Source organism: Glandiceps talaboti, chromosome 12, assembly GCF_964340395.1.
Source record: "Glandiceps talaboti chromosome 12, keGlaTala1.1, whole genome shotgun sequence".
Taxonomy (NCBI): Eukaryota; Metazoa; Hemichordata; class Enteropneusta; family Spengelidae; genus Glandiceps; species Glandiceps talaboti.
In genome coordinates this window covers 5,632,220-5,651,299 of record NC_135560.1, presented here as the reverse complement: position 1 = coordinate 5,651,299, position 19,080 = coordinate 5,632,220, and the positions used below count along the sequence as shown (strand labels likewise).

Genomic DNA, 19,080 nt, shown 5'->3' with positions numbered 1-19,080 from the left:
ATAACTTTGATGAGAAAAGAGCCTGTGGTTTTACAATGTTGCTTTATACTCACATTACAGCATCCAGGACCTAGTCATCATTATACATTAGACCTACATGGAAGTGTATGTCTTTATACATAAATTTCAATTTTGAAATGCCATACTTAATTTGTATGCATTAAAGGGTCCATAGTAGGATCTGAGTAGAATTATCACCTCCGAGTTAACTTCATGCACTGTTTACAAACAATATGAAAGATTTCCAACATATGAAGTTACTTTGTTAACAGCTAACACTCCATGTATTATTGCAACTCAATACTCACACTTTAAAGTGTAAATGACTCATTAACTCAACAGAAAATGTGAGACACAGGTTTGGGGACTATTTTTCTTTCTCTAAATATTTTTTGCATGTTCAACTGTTATCAATTCGGTTGGTACCCAGTATTCAAAATTACACATATATCTGGTTTCGAAAATCATGTCAAAGTTTAAGCTTTGGTTTAATATAACTTTTGGTATAATAATATTTCAAATCATTACACTACATTAAAAAATTTTGACTTGTAATATTAGAAAACAGTCTTATCACAATGAATATTACTTTCAGAGTGTGTACGTGTACAAACTAAATGCATGAGATCACATTATTGTAGTTTTAGTTATAATTTCATTGGTAATTTCAAATAATGTCTTTTGTTCCTGACAGGAACCAAATTACAAGGGCTATTAAAGCCATTCATCTGATGAAACACGAGGTGTACATGTACTTCCCTAATTTTTACAAAGTTTTAATTCAGGACTTAGTCATCCATAACACATTACATCTGTGCCTCCATACAAACCTATCTCATTTCCTAAATGTTAAGATGCTAATTATGGCTATACATGTAATTGAGATCACTTGAAGTAATTACACAGAAAAGAGGCACACTTATTCACTTCCATGATTGATGTAAGTGAGAACCGTATCCTACAACCAACACAGCCCATGCAGTGATATATCTCTCAAGTTGCATGGCTCAGGTGCATCAAATGACCCAGTCACCTCCTCTCCAGAAACTCAGACACACTACCATGATTTTTGCATACCTAATCCTCACCCAAACAGATAATACACAATTTTCTTTTTCTAATAACGATAAGATTACTTGTTTTAAATCTCGACAATCTACGATATGGAATAGTTTTACATATAAATAGAATCTAGGGCAGTTCATCTTCATGATACTGTTTACATACAGATTTCCTGTGGTATCAATTCTAGTACACATAGGTATTTGTGCAGACACGTGTATAAACCCTTATCACTGAGTTTGTAGAATGTAAACGTTACAGTCTCATCAACATTTCATTTCTATATATGTCATAACCGTCAATACAAAGACCTAACACTGTTATTTCATATCAGATGCGAAACAAAAAGATTTAAGTCTTATTTTTTTTATCAAGTAGGAAACAAAAGACTCCATAGTACCATTTCTTATCAAGTATAAAGTAAAAAACAAATATACACTGGTATTTATCCTAGATCTTTTTAACCAAACTGACTGCAGTTTCATTGACATTTCATTTTCACGTACGTCAGAACTATTGAATAAATTCTAACACTTTCATTTTTCATCAGGTAAAAAAAAAATGAACACACATCCATGTCAATATTCTCGGTCTGTTTTAAAATGAACTACTTTTGATTCACACTTAAATTAAAATGAAGATTTTGAGACTGAACCCAAGGGATTGTCTTCTCGTAATCTACATGTATGCATTTTCAAGTGTAAATACATGTAGTGCTACAAGGGACAGGGGAAGCCTTTATCAATTTCCCCTTGAAAGCTGTGCCAGATATTCTACTACAGTAAGATTTTTCATACATGTACTGATGCAAGTCTTACATGCATGTTTTGACTTAAAAGGGGTCAGGGATATCTCCTGGTCTAAGGAGATTCCCATCAGCCTATCACACTCAATTAATGCAGACAGACACGAACCCTGGATATCTTAGGAGGTACACCTATCTCACTATCCGTTTATCTGTCTTCTGCAAATAAAAGTTACAAATCTGAATGTACGACTCTTCATGTCATATCACCAGACACAAATAAATATGAATGCTGACAATCTACTTCTCAATCAATATGCAACTTTTAAAATGACTTTTTGAACTTGTTTTCAAATTCTCTGATACAAAGATTGAAAATGGAAAATTTCACCTTATCTCCAGTTGGGGTAGATACGAGGTACGTGTAACAGTCAATTCAAATTAGAGTTGTCTGATTTATATACATTAAATTACAGTTAACTTTCTCAGAGGAGCTAAAGCTGTAATTTTGACAGTCCTTGTGTGTACACGTACGCATCCAAGCGAAGAAGACAAATCTATCCAATTTCACATACATGTGGATCAGTCTTGCAAGAAATTCCATGAAAATTGTATGTTTAACTTTAAGGTTTACTGAGATAGAACAACATGTATATACACATGCTTTGAGGACAGGTAAATAATGACAAGCCATTGGGTATTGTGGTGTCATATTACACCAGTCATTGTATGGTGCTTAAATTATAGACTCCTGTACAGGTTAATGATTGGAGTCATCCGTCTTGTCACATTTTTTTGGTGAAGAGTGATGATTTCGATGTAAACAAATTTCATGTGATGGGTTATTTGTACTTGTATAGATTGCATGTACCAGTGTGATTGATCGGACTCATTCATTTTATGACATTTTCAGTCAAAATTGACAGTTTTGATATAAATAAATGTCATGTTAAGGGTTATTTGGATATATGTACCAGCATGTTTGATTGGGCTTACACACATTGTGACAGTTTTGTGATGATTTTTATGTAAACACATTTCAAGGGGAAGGGAGGGAGGGGGGGGGGGGGGGAAAGGGTTGAAGAGTTATTTGTACTAGTGGTCCCATTACATCATGTGCATGTTAAATGCACTTTCAATGGGCCACATTTCTTGACGAACCTTATAAATCTGCTCAACATTGTTTAAAATTAAAGGTAAGTCTTTTACACATATTAACCACAGAAGTCAAACAAACCCCATATCTTATCACTTTACTGGAATTTCTTAGTAACAATACACAGTGGTAGTGTCATTTACTGTGCTGGACAGTAACTCAATCTCTGGCCACTACACTGGAACTTCATAAACATAACCAACATAGTGGCATAGAATGAATAATACTGGCTTCTCAGACTGAGACAGTTTCTGCCCAAAAGCAAAAACAACTTTACAACTGTTCCATTGTCCTGGACAAAAACAAGGCAAACATAACATGTCTTAAACCTTAATGGTAACATTAAGTTGGCCATTGACTTATACAGAATACAAAGCATACAAAAGCCCTGTCATTTTCTTTAGTGCCCTGTGAATGATGCTTCCTTTCAACTCTACTTGTTTGTTTGTATTTATAATCATCAAGCCAATAACTTTGAGCGTATCCCATCTCATATAGAAGTACACTATGCTATAACCTTCAGGTTATGCAATTGTGTTCAAAATTGTGACAGCACAAAAGATAATTTCCAATCCTTTGTGTGTGTCAAGAAGACATATGGCTGGAGTTCAGTGACCACTTGTTGTACAGAATAGATCCTCTATGTACTGTATACAATGTAATGTTCTTGAAGCACTATAATGAACGGTAATTTGCCTGGGGGAGACACTACCAGAATGAAAATGGTCCACCTTTAAACATTCGGTGAAATAGCCACCTGTACATGATTGTATACTACTAGTGACTATCCATGGCTTTGAAGCTTTTAGTTTTACCCGTGGCTTTACATCTCTTCTCAAAAAGAGAGATTTTCGGAGCCAAGGATAACCTCTAGACTACCTGTTGGCTGTATGTGTATACATACAATAAAAATACAATGCAATTGCCTGTAGTAGGAGTCGTAGCCTAAAGACTTGGCTATCTGGCTGACTACAGGCTCAAGCCAGATATTCAAGTCTGTGAGTTACTGGATTCAACACTCACAAACAAAACAAATGATACCATTTCAGATAATGAAATTGTTGAAGACATCAGGGTTCAGGAACAAACTGTCTGAAGAAACCACACAATTCTAACAATTGAATACCATAATTAATCCCTGCTAACACTGGAAAACAGATCAAATGCATAAACACTACATTTCATATGACTGCATTCCACCATATATTCCACTACATCAATTCCACCATACATGTATATTCCACTACATCAATTTTCTAAATGATCAACTATAGGAATTTAATGCGGAGAAATGCATTGTGGGATTGAACCACAACAAAATGGTATGCCATAAAATTTTGTTATAGATCTAACTGAGAAATAAATGAACAAGTCTCATTTACATTTGCAAATTATAAATATAATTGAAAGACTGCTGTTTAGTAGTACATGCACATGTACGACTCAAAATTACCAAGACACCATTAAAAGTACACATTTATGGAAATCGCAAACACCCCTGGATCAACTCGTGATCTATACAATATCTGTCCATAGCGGTATTCATACTCATGAATAAATAACATAACTTAAATGGAACCGACTGCACATATGACGGAATCATGGCACATTAATTTTTATATCACTATAAGCTGTGTTGTAAATCTCATGGCTAGCTAGCATACCAACATCACTCACATACAGAGCTTTGATTTCTCGTTACATTACAAAATTGTATGATGTCACCACTAGGTCAATAGCTCCTAGACAATTGAGGCACTGGGGAAAACTGGGAATGGAAGGTGGTTATTGCCCGAGCCATTCCATGCATCACTAAGTACTTTCTATGTTTGCATATGAAAATCACTATTCTGTTGGAGTGAGTCCAAACTGAGTACTCTGTCCTCTAGAACAATGTCTATTATTGTACTAAGATTTACTTCTAAATATTCATATCTGGGGGTCTACAGTTTAATAGACTCACACATGTCCAGACTAATCTAAACTAACATACATTATCCACTGCACATTCATTCCTTGCATGTATACAATCAATCTGTGCTTTGTTTCTATGGGGACTTCTGTAAGTGGTTAAACTCTGGGCGTTGACCTCTCAGCCTGAAGAATAACTTGGAAATTTCCAAGGTTACATCTCATTCCAGTATTCAACAGGTGGTTTTAAAACATTGCTAGCCACTCACACTAATGTAATACAACACAGTTTCCGGCCAAAAGTAGCAAAAAGTCTGCTTTTTTTATAACTTTTCAAGATGTTCCAGATTTGTTTTATAATAAAATCATGCTGCTAATCCTACTTTGCAAATACAAAAACAAGTTTCTGTGTAGATGGGCTTCAAGTCCATTTTTGAAATTTGTTGCATTCCTGTGTCATCATATAAAATTGATTGCAGGCTGTACATAAATCATACATGCATGTTAATCATATCAATCAAAGTTCCAGTGAACACTATCCCGAGGGACTTCAACTTTCAAGTGTATTCAACCAGATCTGTATGCAATGAGTGTATTACATGTAGAATCACCATGGAGTTATGGTGGTCAAATGGTTAGAGCAGTCAGCTTGGAATATGCAAGTTGCAGATTCAAGCCTAGCTGCTACTGTTTGGTTCTACCTGGCTTCAGCAAGATTTGAACCAAGTCAACCAGTTTGTATAAATGGGGACCAGACAGGACAGGAGTTTTATATGATGGGTTTATTCTATATACTTACAGAAACCTAATGGACTGAATGCACCCCAGGATATGAGGAAGATATATAGAGACATTGTGTGCCATTATAGGTTTGTGCAAAGGGTAACCCTAGTAACATTTACAGCAGTACAATGATGATATAATGTTAGTGTTTACATAGCACTTTTGGCAAAGTGTTCAAAGTGCTTTACAATTAGTAACCTTGGCAGGACCTACAGCAACACAACGGCTCTTGATATCTTAGTCTACAACATTCATAGTGGAAAGCACTGTGTAAAGTGCACCATATACCTTATATACTGTACTTACAGTTCTAGTATTAGCACCACTTCGGCAGGAGTTTCATAGACTTCCTCAAGTGTAATGACATTTTTATGATCCATTTCTCTCAAGATGTTCACCTCACGAACAATATCTTCCCTCTTAACACCTCTTCTGGATGATGCATATTTTTTCTTCTTGATAAATTTTCCAGCATAATTTTGGCCATTGCTCTTTTTAGTTACTTTCCTTACTGTAGCAAACTGACCACTGAAACACAACAAGAAAATGCAAAACAATTGGTTAGACAATGAAGTTACAGGTTTAAAGTTCGGGGCAAAAATTACTTTTCTTCTACATCTATATATAGTGTGATTGAAAGATACAACACAAATAAATGACCTTTATAAATTTCAACTTTTTAAAAATCATAAAGTGATGCTTCAGTGAGGATTCACTTTTTCAAAACCCACATTCTACAACTTAGAATATCCACGCTGACTGGAGGGGAGAGGGGCATTTTGTTTGTACTCACACACAAAACTACAAGTTGAGAAAAACAAGATCCTAATTTTGACATGTTAGTATGAGAATACATTCCATTTTGCCACACTACTTTTTTTTGCTGGGATTCATTGTGATATCAAGTAAACAAGTACAAATATTAATGCATGTACAAATGTACATGTATGTACAAATGAGTGGTCTTAAAAAAAAAAACAATGCTCTTATATTTTAGTTTATCACCCCAGAACTTGACTATTTCTTAGCAGCAAAGTACTGTCAACAATGAATGTACATTGTTTAGAAGTTATAGATGATAAATAATTTCATCAAATACCACAATTTTGCATGATTAAATGAAAATACTGATACTGTATATTTTGTATGACTTCTTCCTGAAACAATCCTTTAATTTTGCTCATTTTTAAGTTACCATGGATACAAACATGTATACTGGACATACAAATGTGTATCCCATTAAAACATCAAAATTGACGATCTAAATCTTAGACAAAAAACTTCACTTTCTAGATGTAAAAATGTAATGTCTAAATCAAATGTGTGTTTGTGTACATTTTGTACGTGGGCACACGTGTGTGTCACTGTGTGAGTCACTGCATGTTACACTTGTCGTCTCATTTTGCCTCTGATCATACTATCGACAGAATTCATTGACAAAGTTGAAATATATATACCACATAGTAAACATTTAAACAATAGAAAGTTACATGCCAACACCTGCAGTCAAGTAGGACAAAAAATCAACTTAAATCATTCAAAACAATTACAAGTAAGTAATAATACAGTATTCAAATTTGAGATACCAACAAATACATACATTATTATAAACACGTTTGTGCATTAACTGTAAATCTGTTCATAACATGATAACTTGTCTAAGATATACTCTATTAATCGTAAAGAACTGACAAAAGTTTACAATAAAAGGCAACCATCATAGTTTTGTTATGTAATACATATTTTGTGTAATTACTGGCAACAACTGTTTAAATATCTACTTTTATAATCCCAAACAGTTAGACAGTCAACCTGTACAGTACATTATCATCTTCTGTTCGTGACATTTCATCTTGGCAAAGGAGTTCATTTCACAAACTGTTGATGAACCACTTTTGGCAGTTCTGCATATAAAGCAGCTCATTTGCATGACTTTCCCTTCTGAAATTCCAGTCATTAGATCAACTATTACAAGAAGAGCCTAGGTTTTAGCATAGACCCTCCACCAACGGAGGGTCTATGGTTTGAGTTCTGAATGTTTGCATATACCCCTAATATAACCATAATGGTGCCTTGAAAAGTTACAAAGTATATAGAATTCTAAACAATCGTTTGATGTCCTGGAGATCATGGGTCTACTTAGAATCTATACAATGTGGAAAATTTGTCAGATGTTTGCACGTCCTGAGTTAGCATCTGATATATACCAGTATTTGCTATAAGTTGACATACAAACATCTCACTTGAAGCCCAGTTTGTCATTTGAAGTATCAGAACAGACACTTCAACATACAAAAATATGCAATAAAGTATGGTGATTGGTGATAACAAAATACCATTTTTTCCTGGTATGTTATCTTAGCATTGTGACACCATAATGGTACGGAATCAACTATTTCAAAATCATTTCATATTTTTAGTAAACCCCTTCACACAAACATAGATCAAAATCAATATTAATCTATGACATGTCAACTATTTGCAATTGTTTGATTTTTCTCTCAAAATATAACTACATACAGGACACACAAAACAATTTCACAAACCTGTTACTATTGATAAGAATATTTATACTATGGATGTAATTATTAGCAAATATCTTAAAGTAACAATTTATGAATTTCTGACACAAGGAGAGCTGGGTCCTAAATTATGAGTTATGAGATAAATTAAATAACAAAGAGTTATATTTACATAGCATATTACCAACAGTATGCTGGCATGACATGCTATAACAGATGATGCCATTCAATAGAGTGCTCTGAGTATTTTCTAGAATACGGAAAAATAGAATTCCTGGGCAAAACACATGTATACAACTTACAGACATGTAGATAGATACATGTAGTTAGGTTTAAAATTGTTCAGATTTGATGAAGGGTTGCTGTATGAAACATGATCATTTGAATTATCCAAAATTGAACAGAATTTTGACCTTTCAAGTGACACCAACAATACAGTTCAGGTCATTACAAATAATTACATATCACAGACATATTCTCTTGCCAACTGTCTCTCTGATTCAGTCGGTATAATCTTACACTTAGCAATTCTTTACAATATATTTTCTTACCACTATGTGTTCTTTTAGACAAGTGTGAATTTATGAGTTTATAAAATCTGAATCAAGTGGGATTTTTTAAGCTTACAGTGGACCCTTATGAAATGAAGGTGTATCACCATAATGGTATATCAAAACAATTGTGTGTACAGTACATATGTGTATGTCATTTTACCATTCACATATTTATGGTGAACTTGCAAATTTTCTACATGTCTACCCGTTCTTTAGCATATTAGTAACAACAGCAAGCTTTATGCAGGTTTATTAAAGCCTAACAACTCTGGGTTGTTATTTTTGTTTGCCCATGTATGTAAATATGCAGGTATGTACATGTAATACCAATATACATGTACTGGAGTTTGAGCTTGTACCCATTCGTAGTCAGCTCCCTGATACAATGTTTTGGTTGACTGTAGTGGGAAGGTCAGTTATTATCATGTTTGTTTGACTGTTCACAACTATTCCAGCATAAATGAAGGTAGTCTATTGCTATCCTTCATCAAATCTAAAGATCTCTCTTCCAGAGACGATTAAATACCACAAAGGCACCCAGACAAAACTGAAGGATATTGACAGCCTTCCCTACCCAAGGGAATGCACATTGTAAGCCACACTGCACAAAAATTCCTTCTTGTGATCATAAGCTGGCAAAAGGACTATGTACATTTACACTTAATTTATGCACTAGCACTCACAACTAGTTAACAATTTGAGGATTTTCATCTATATTTCATAAATGACCCATTTCATGCATATTTTCTGTTGCACAGCCTGCTTTTCACAACATCACTGACTTACTACCACAGTCATGGTGTTGTCATGGAAGTATAACTTATTATGGGTTATACTTCCATGGTGTTGTGTAAGATATATCTAGTAACTTTGATATTTGATTTTCAACATTCCATAATTAATACACCAGTGAGTCCCTAGGCCATGTTATAATTACACTTTTCTATGTATCAAGACGAATCAAATATCACTCTAAAAATAAAGTCATGATTAAATTGTTGTAATTATCTGCAGTTTTAAGCCTTGAATCAGTTTGTATTAATCATGCCAGACGCACACTAATTAGTCTCGTTCTACTCGATGCCAATGTTCATCAAAATCAAAGAAAAAGCTGTTCCTATTACACATGTACACCAACTGTGGCATGGTAGCCCAGAGACTTCACTGTCTGGCTTGACAGTGTTGTTAGTCGGAACTGTATATCATCTCAGACAACTTTTCGTACAAGAGAGCCAATTCTTCAGTAGTGAAATGTCAGTCTCATGGTCTAGTCCCAATTTCAAGTTTATCCATACAAACAGTAGACTTGGCTATCCAGCTTGACAATGTCGTGCCAGATAGCCAAGTCTCTTGGCCAGTGGAAAGTTATTTTGTCCATGGTCTAGCTCAGATGCTGCCATGTTCAAGACAATTTGAAGGATATCCATACACTGTAAATACCAGCTATTATATTATATTATATATATATATATAACAGCTGGTATTTACATATATAGTAGAGCAACTTTAAAGTCTCAACTAATTCTAGAGTATCAATTCTATTGTAGCCTTAGCTCACTAGGTGTTGATGCAAATTTAACATACAAATATTGCTGTATAGCTGAGAAATGTTTTGATTAACAACAAAATATTTTGTCAGGGTATTCTACAATGTATTCAGGGTGGTCTCTGTCAAATTTACTGATCAATTGTAATTAATCAAGAGTACATGGCCACAAGTAAAATTAAACCTTTCCATTTCTCACATTAAAGAACTCTGTCCAAATTATCAGAAAATGTTAATGGAAAAATTACCAGACTCTACATGTACGTACAATGTTATATATATATATTCCTTGTTGGAAAATGCTAACATGAAAATTGTTGTACTTCAATTAAGAGTGGAAGCCAGAGAATTAAGAGATTGGAAATTCAGTTTTAAAAGCTGAGTTGCAGTGTGATCGCCATTCGTCATCATCATGATGATGATTCTGCAACAGGTCAGGGTCAGGATGTTACTATCCCATTTCCTTGATGGTTTGTGATAGCACTTTTTACGAGTTTTGTGGCACACACTCCCAGGCTGTGTATATATATCTGTGTCATCTGACTGATAATGCTGCCACAATAGGGCATTATGTCTAATCAGGTAGAAATAATATAAAAACAATAGCAAGGAGTCAGGTTCATGACTTTAGCTTTCTGTTTATATTCATTGTGTTTCTACCGAAAGACGCTGGACTGTACAGATTGTAACGTAAAACCATAGTACCTCGAAACTAAGAACAGACGACTGTTCACTGTTCGTGCATATTGATTTCTTGAACTCTGAACAGCTGTGAATTTTGTCATCATTTAGTACGACGCCGGACGACGAACACATGTTATTCTGACAGGAACACATTCACACGAAATATAACCTACACAAAAGAATATATCTCACTTCTTTCAAAAACAAATTGACTCTATTTTAACCACAATAATAGCATGTTCTTCAGGCTTTCGAATCTTTACCGTATGTCAACAGTACGTACGAGAACTGAGAACACTAATATTTTAACTAGGTAACGCAACAATCATTTACGAAAAACGTGAATAAATATAGTAACGGTAGTTAATAACTCCTGATCCAAATTGTATTTAAACTGTTGTTTACATTTAGACTTCACTTTTAGTTAAAGTCAATTTGCATCTTCTTTCTAAATCTATTCAAAATGCAGCTAAAATGCGTAACTGTTAATACGGGCTATTGTATTTGCTATTCCAAATACGAGTGATCGACCGGTGGCCAAATGACCAAACTGTTTGCAAATTAAATTGTGTACTCAAACTACACAGGACATAATAAATGGGCCTATCGGCAACAACGCATAGCATTGTGACTAAAGTTTACCCGATTCCCTTCAACCCGGCGTGGAGTACGTTTGGTTAACCGGCGCACGGAGAACGCCACTGTGATCAGCAACGTAACGTTAGCGTTACCTACCTGCCGATTTCCTCCTTGATCTCGAAACTGTTTTCTATCGGCTCCTCGTTAAACGTGGCCATTTTCTTGCTACGACAGCCTTCCCCGAACGGAAACAAAACAATTATCACTAGCCCGGTCTCTTCATCTACCAATCTTTCACATCAAACGCCTACGGAATAGTAAACTGTAGGAGAACCAAGGGATTTACACGGGAGACATGCGAGTTTATCGCGATCACTTCTATCGGCTGAACTATTATGAACTCGGGATCGTTCAGGTAATTATGTAAATGAGGTTTGGCGATTAGCGCCGCCATTGGCGGATATTTGGAAGAATCACGCCTACTGGACCTATGCGAGCCGGCGGGAAGTTTCGAGATGAGGTGATCACGTGAGAAAATGGTATAAAAATCTCAAAATTAATTATTTAATAACTGTGCATTTAGCATGTACCATTGAAGGAAAAATCTAGCTACAAACATTGTTATTATTATTATTATTATTATACAAGTTATTTTGCACCAATGAATGAACCTGTCTGTCTGTCTCTCTGTCTGTCTCTCTCTCCCTCCCTCCCTCCACTCCCTCCCTCCCCCCCCTCTCTCTCTCTCTCTCTCTCTCTCTCTCTCTCTCTCTCTCTCTCTCTCTCTCTCTCTCTCTCTCTCTCTCTCTCTCTCTCTCTCTCTCTCTCTCTCTCTCTCTCTCTCTCTCTCTCAAAAAGAATTGCTGGACAATGAAGTGAATACAATGATATAAACATCTTTTAACAGTGATTCTAATCACTGAACATCCTGTATCATTGTGACTAGTGATATTACAATAACCCATCCATACCACAGGTGATTGTGAGGTTGCTATGATACAGATATCTAGCTATTTAGATATATCATAGGGCTTGCTAATGGTTCAGCAGTTAGCTTGTGTGTATGCCTCTTACCTCTACAGTCTGGGTTTGAACTCATCATGTGTCGGCTAGGACTATATATAAGAAGGGTGATGCTCAGTTTGACTGAACAATACAGGTTTTCCCCAGATACTCTGGGTTCCTCTTGTTTTAACACTAGGGCACTGCTCTTGTAGTGACCATTCAACAAATTTTACAAATTTATTTGGACGAATAAAGATTATTACATTTGTATTTTAATTATTTCACTATTATAAAGAATTATGACAGTTAGATGCAAAGTGGTAAAAGTAAAATTACAAGTTTTATAGTTAATTTTCAAACTTTTTTTTTTTTAAAAACATCAAGCAAACACAGTTTAATTACTCTTACATAAAATTTTGTTTTTAAATGGCTTGATATAGCTAGGTAATTTCAATGCTATTTCACTGATTGAAAAGAAATTTGGACAAAATTACATTAATATACATTTATTTTATCATTTTACAGAAAATTTTCCAGAAACATAGCATTACATGACCACACACATGACATATGTACAAATGTGCAACATATCCCCTAGCGTTGACCTCATGTATGCAAACTAACAACATCTGCATCTCCATAGGAAAATATCTATGGTGCAAAAACTGACTCAATCATCCAACAAAAGGACACAACATTTCTTCAACTTTAAAAAGTTTTATTTTTTATTAAGTGACACCACATAATTTCAAAAAAGTTGTACTGTATTTAGAATTATATAAAATGTAATTCAGACATTGCATTGATAATTATTTCCCCTATAAATTTATTATACATTATTTTCAAACATCTGACTAATGTGGTAAAAGTTTGCACAAAGGAAAGGTTGTCAGCACCCTACCAAATAAAACCCTGTGTCTGTAAAACCAAGAGATGCAACACAAGATGAGGTTCATGTAGTTATGGTTCATCTATCACTGTGACCAATGATTTCTCAAATCAGATTTTTACTACAGTTTGTTGTTGTTGTTGTTGTCATCTATGTCACAATGTATCAATGTCAACAAATTTCATAATCTGATATTCTACTTTTCAGCGACAATTACCAGACAGTAACAAAAATATCATGACTTTGAAGGTATTTATTATTGTCATACTACCCCTCCATATGTTCCATATCAGGTTTTTTCAACAGTGCCATTTTCTAAAAGATTTTCAATTTCATCTTTGCTGTAACCACATTCTTCCAGCACCTCTTCTGTATGTTCCCCAACGCAAGGATCACATTTGGCTTCAGTAATTCCTGGTGTTGCTGACAGCAATGGTGCAGGTCTAGGCTCATACCCACTTTCTTCACTGTGCAGGAAACTTCCTCTGGCTGCATTGTGATGGTTAGTGGCAGCGCCCTCTAGTGTCAGAATAGGTGTAACACAGGCATCAGACTTCTCAAACACTGCTGTCCATTCTGCCTGAGTTTTTGTTGCAAATACTTCTGCAAATTTTTCCTCCATTTTGGTCCATTTTCTGATATCAATTTGTGTGCCAGGCATGGTTTCTTCTGTAAGTCCAAGACCTGAAATTATTTGATAGAAAAATTATTTAGAATGGCATATCATACTTGATATTATGACATGAAGTATTTATTGAACAGAAAAAAAAAAGAATTCAAGGGTGACTGCATCCCAGCACCATTTTGTAATATCACTGCTAAAAATCATCTTTTTGCTTTCTAAAATGATTATACTCAGAGTTTTTTTTAAAACACAGTATTTCCCTTACAGTTTCCAAAAGAACATTATGTATGTCACTCTCATTACCATGTAAACATGTATTCATTATTTGTATAATTATGATATATATCATGGCTCAATTTTTTCAGTTTTATGATACATTTTGGCAAATATTATTTGTTCCCTAAAAATAAAGTATTGAGGTTATAACAATTCACAAAGCAGAATTTAGCGTCTCATTAGTTCTTATGAGTTATTTGTCGTGTCCACCATGGTACCACTAGAGATGTGCTAAATAAAGGAATACAATGTTACTTTACGATACGATACAATACGATACAATACAATACAATACAATACAATACAATATAATACAATACAATACAATACAATACAATACAATACAATACAATACAATACAATACAATACAATACAATACAATACAATACAATACTATATAATACAATTCAATGTAAGGTTAGGCTAGGCTATGCAAGGTGAGGTGTAGCAAGGCGAAGCAATGCAGTGCTATGCAATACAAGATCTGTTTACACGATGACACACTAACAGACATACACAGAATGATCACAGCATTAGAGATAGACTTATATTGTGTTTCTGTAAGTAAACTCACAACATACTGATTCCCACACATAAACTCACCTTGTAGCAACAATGCATAAAACTGTGGTTCAATAGCACCAACTGCCATATATTTACCATCTTTTGTCTTGTATGTATTATAAAATGGAGCACCCGTGTCAAGTAGGTTCTTACCACGAACCTTTGTAGGCCAAGCAAGCTGTAGATTTTGTGACCTCCACAACCAACTCCCAATATATGCTGCACCTTCAGTCTGTTGAGAAAAAAAAGTGACAATGGTATTGATGCACTACTATGTATATCTCAAAATCCATGTGCAAATTCTTTTTTCTTTTTTTTCTTTTTTATAATTTTTCGGGGGGGGGGGGGGGGGGGATTATTGTGAACAGGAAATATACATTTTGTCTGAAGTTCTTTTTGGGGGCTTTATTTCTAATTTTATATTTTGCAAGAATTTCAGACCCTTATTTAAAACATACCATACTGACATCCACAATCTGTCCATTCCCAGTCTTTGTCCTGTGTAACAATGCCATCACAACCCCTAAACTACACAATGCACCACCGCCAGCAAAATCAGCCAACAGATTAATGGGTGGTATGGGATTCTCTTTGTATCTACCAATGGTTGATAAAACTCCTAGAAAGAGGAAAAAAATAATCATTTTCAGAAAATAGATCAGAAAATACTAAGTATCACAACCCTAAGGATTTGTTTCATCCATTTCTTTTCAATAACAATCCTGAATTACATGTTTACTATAGCTTACAAATTCTTGATATTTTTTGGCTTTTTTATTGTATGGTCTGATATCATTAAGTTGTTTTTCAGTGTTTCTCATGTTCTGTAAAATCCTGATCTCTTTGCATGGTTGCTGCAAGACAGTGTACATATCTACATACAGGACATGTGTATAAAGATGTTTCTTCATTCTATCCAAATGGAATGACTGATGCACACTAAAGTAAGAAACAATCTAAGACAAGGTATACACACATGTAGCCACACCATTGCAAAATAGATCCTGCTGTGTATGAGACAAGCCATTGAGAATGACATAGTCCCCGCTATGATTGGGTTTTAAGGAATTAGCACTACTCTGATCACGCAACAACACTTGTGAACCTAAATCAAACAGACTTAGATATGTTGTGTCTGCTTGTAGGACATGGAACATGCCTACAACAAGAAAGGATTGTTCGGGTATGGGATATGCAATGGATATGCAAATGTATGTCATAGAACACTGTCCTAATACCAACTCTGAATGAGATCTGTTCAAGCATGTCTGAGTTATGGCTTTGGACATGGAAAATTCACAAACAAAATGGCTGCCAGGCAGCCATATTGGATCATATCATGACGAAAATGGATATGCACATGTATGTCATAGAACACTGTCCTAATACCAACTTCGAATGAGATCTGTTCAAGCATGTCTGAGTTATGGCTTTGGACATGGAAAATTTGCAAACAAAATGGCTGCCAGGCAGCCATATTGGATCGTATCACAATGAAAATGGATATGCACATGTATGTTATAGAACACTGTCCTAATACCAACTTTGAATGAGATCTGTTCAAGCATGTCTGAGTTATGGCTTTGGACATGGAAAATTTGCAAACAAAATGGCTGCCAGGCAGCCATATTGGATTGTATCACAATGAAAATGGATATGCACATGTATGTCATAGAACACTGTCCTAATACCAACTTTACATGAGATCTGTTCAAGCATGTCTAAGTTATGGCTTTGGACATGAAAATTCACAAACAAAATGGCTGCCAGGCGGCCATATTGGATCGTATCATGACAACAATGAATATGCACATATATGCCATAGAACACTGTCCTAATACCAACTCTGAATGAGATCTGTGTGAGCATGTCTGAGTTATGGCTTTAGACAGGGAAAATTCGCAAACAAAATGGCTGCTAGGCGGCCATATTGGATCGTATCATAAAACAAATTGACGTGCATATGTATGCCATAGCATGTTGCCCCTGTACCAAGTTTGAAAAAAATCGGTACAGGCATCTCCAAGAAACGGCTGCGGACGGACGGACGGACGGACGGACGGACGCACGGACGCACGGACGGACAGACGGAACCCAATCCATAAGTCCCCGTTCCGGACTTCGTCCGCGGGGACTAAAAATATAGAATGTCATGCAAAGAAACAACTGAGACGAAATTAAACCCCCCTCCCGGTCTCCATTTTGTGTAAATTCTCAGATCTTACCTGACGTAGCTAAATAATTGATATCATGACCTGCTATATTCCTATATGGACCAGACTGACCAAACCCTGATAGCCTTGCATATACTAAAGCTGGATTCTCCTTCATTAACAGCTCAGGTCCTAGTCCCAATTTTTCCATTACACCTAGGACATGAAAATGCATCATGATAAAATAATTCACTCTTTCTGGACAAAGGGTAGAAAAGCTTTCATAAAGAAGAAAAATAACAAAAGTAACATGTGTGAAGTTGCAAATTTTATTTGGAAATTGAGATTTTTTTATCTATATCAAATCAATCTCATGTCATATCATGTCATGTTCTGGAGAGAGACAAAAATGCTGAAAAATTAAATCACTACATGATCAAGGTCCATAGTAGAAAGATTGAAACATCTCATTTGTCTCTAAGTTACCATTTCAAAGTAACTATATTGTACTGTCCTATTGATTCTTGGAACCATGAACAATATATTCTACGTCATACATGTTCAAATTGTGTATTTCTCAAATTTAACTTTAAAAATGCCTTTTTCATGGGAAGAGTAATGAAAATGACTTTTTTCACCCCCCCCCCCTCCCTTTCCATACAGACTTGCATGAATCCACCATTACTTACTAGTATTTAATGTTAAAATAACATTACCTGGTCTATATGGTTCAATCAATACATCTGACTTTGCAGACAGTCTTCTCACAACACTTGCACCATCTTTAGATTTCAAATCAACTGCAATCGATCTTTTTCCTCTAGCCAGTCTATCAATTGAGTTATCCTGCTTGACACGATCGACTCTGGTCACCTTTGCACCAAAATCTGACAATATCATGCCAGCCATAGGTGCTGGTGCTAGACCAGCTATTTCAACCACTCGGATACCAGCTAATGCCATTGCTTCACCACTTCATATGGCCTTGGCTTTAGTTCAATGCTTGATGAGTTTACTGATATCACTTGATCTGTAAGATAAAAGAAGTTGAGATAAAATCATGTCCATGAAATTACTCGGGATGGAAGCATCCTGTACAAACCAGTTTTTTTTTTTATAAGAATGAGTGTTCATGGACTTTGGGCTCATAGTTGTAAATGGAAATTTTTACTCAAAAGGTAAAAAAATATTTTGGATGATAACTACTAACTTGACAACATTATCAAGGGTGCACATTTTAAAAACAATGCTGTTTGTTTTTATGATTTGTTATTGATCTTGATGGGAGAGGGGGGCACTAATGTACGTTTAACGGTTTACATGAAATGGCTTCAAAGGTTTCAGTAGTGAATATCTCTTCAAGAATATCTGCACTACTCCCGACTTGTTTGCACAATGAAACGTGTAGGCTTTTCTTTGGAATGATGAGGAGGAAAACACACTTTTCAATTAGTTCAGGGAAAGCTGCATCTTATCAAAATATCTTTACTGTGTTCTTTGTGATGGTCAAAGTTAAATCCACCGGATAGTACAAATATATACTATTAATAAGTATTTATAGGCCACACTCAGACTCAGGTGTAATATTGTCATCAATATTTTCAAGTGATCATATATATGACAAAAATAAAATCAAAACTAATGCCTTGTACAACTAATACAACACCAAAAATGTCCTGTCTTTTTCTCTAATCTCGAAAGTTGGACTTTGACTATTGCATTATCGCATTCTGTACTCATGAATCAAAGGTGATCATCTCACATTGTTACATACATATGCCTGCAGATCGATACAGACTGACTGCAGCAAAAAGTTAAAAGTTATCGTGATGGCCTGCACAGCGGGATAAACACGCCTTCAAATTACATGAAGGAAACTGAAAGAACTGTGGAATATAATTTATCTGTTCAAGTATTTCTCTAAAATATATGCACTGCTCATATACACACCAAAATATTGTGCAAGTACCCAGCAAATTATTGGAAAAGGGATAGAGTTGAGTCGCGTCCTCCAGCTGAAGTGTC

General features: G+C 35.3%; 2 protein-coding genes across 2 annotated transcripts in view; both read right to left on the bottom strand.

Moving 5' to 3' along the window:
• LOC144443871 (death-associated protein kinase 1-like) overlaps positions 1–11,912 on the bottom strand; it is a 109,988-nt gene extending 98,076 nt beyond the window's left edge. The window contains exons 1-2 of the mRNA XM_078133459.1: positions 11,699–11,912; positions 5,964–6,185 (exon numbers count right to left, since the gene is read on the bottom strand). Of these exons, the coding sequence (XP_077989585.1) occupies positions 5,964–6,185; positions 11,699–11,760 (284 nt within the window). The 5' untranslated portion in view covers positions 11,761–11,912. The remainder of the gene's footprint in view (positions 1–5,963; positions 6,186–11,698) is intronic.
• A 1,673-nt stretch (positions 11,913–13,585) lies between these two features.
• LOC144443872 (alpha-methylacyl-CoA racemase-like) lies at positions 13,586–19,060 on the bottom strand. The gene is made up of 6 exons (XM_078133460.1): positions 19,006–19,060; positions 17,772–18,085; positions 17,128–17,271; positions 15,361–15,521; positions 14,942–15,134; positions 13,586–14,120 (listed from the first exon to the last, which is right to left on the bottom strand). Exons 2-6 carry the CDS (start codon positions 18,016–18,018, stop codon positions 13,726–13,728), a joined length of 1,140 nt encoding a protein of 379 aa, XP_077989586.1. The 5' UTR covers positions 18,019–18,085; positions 19,006–19,060; the 3' UTR covers positions 13,586–13,725.
• Positions 19,061–19,080: the final 20 nt, after the last annotated feature.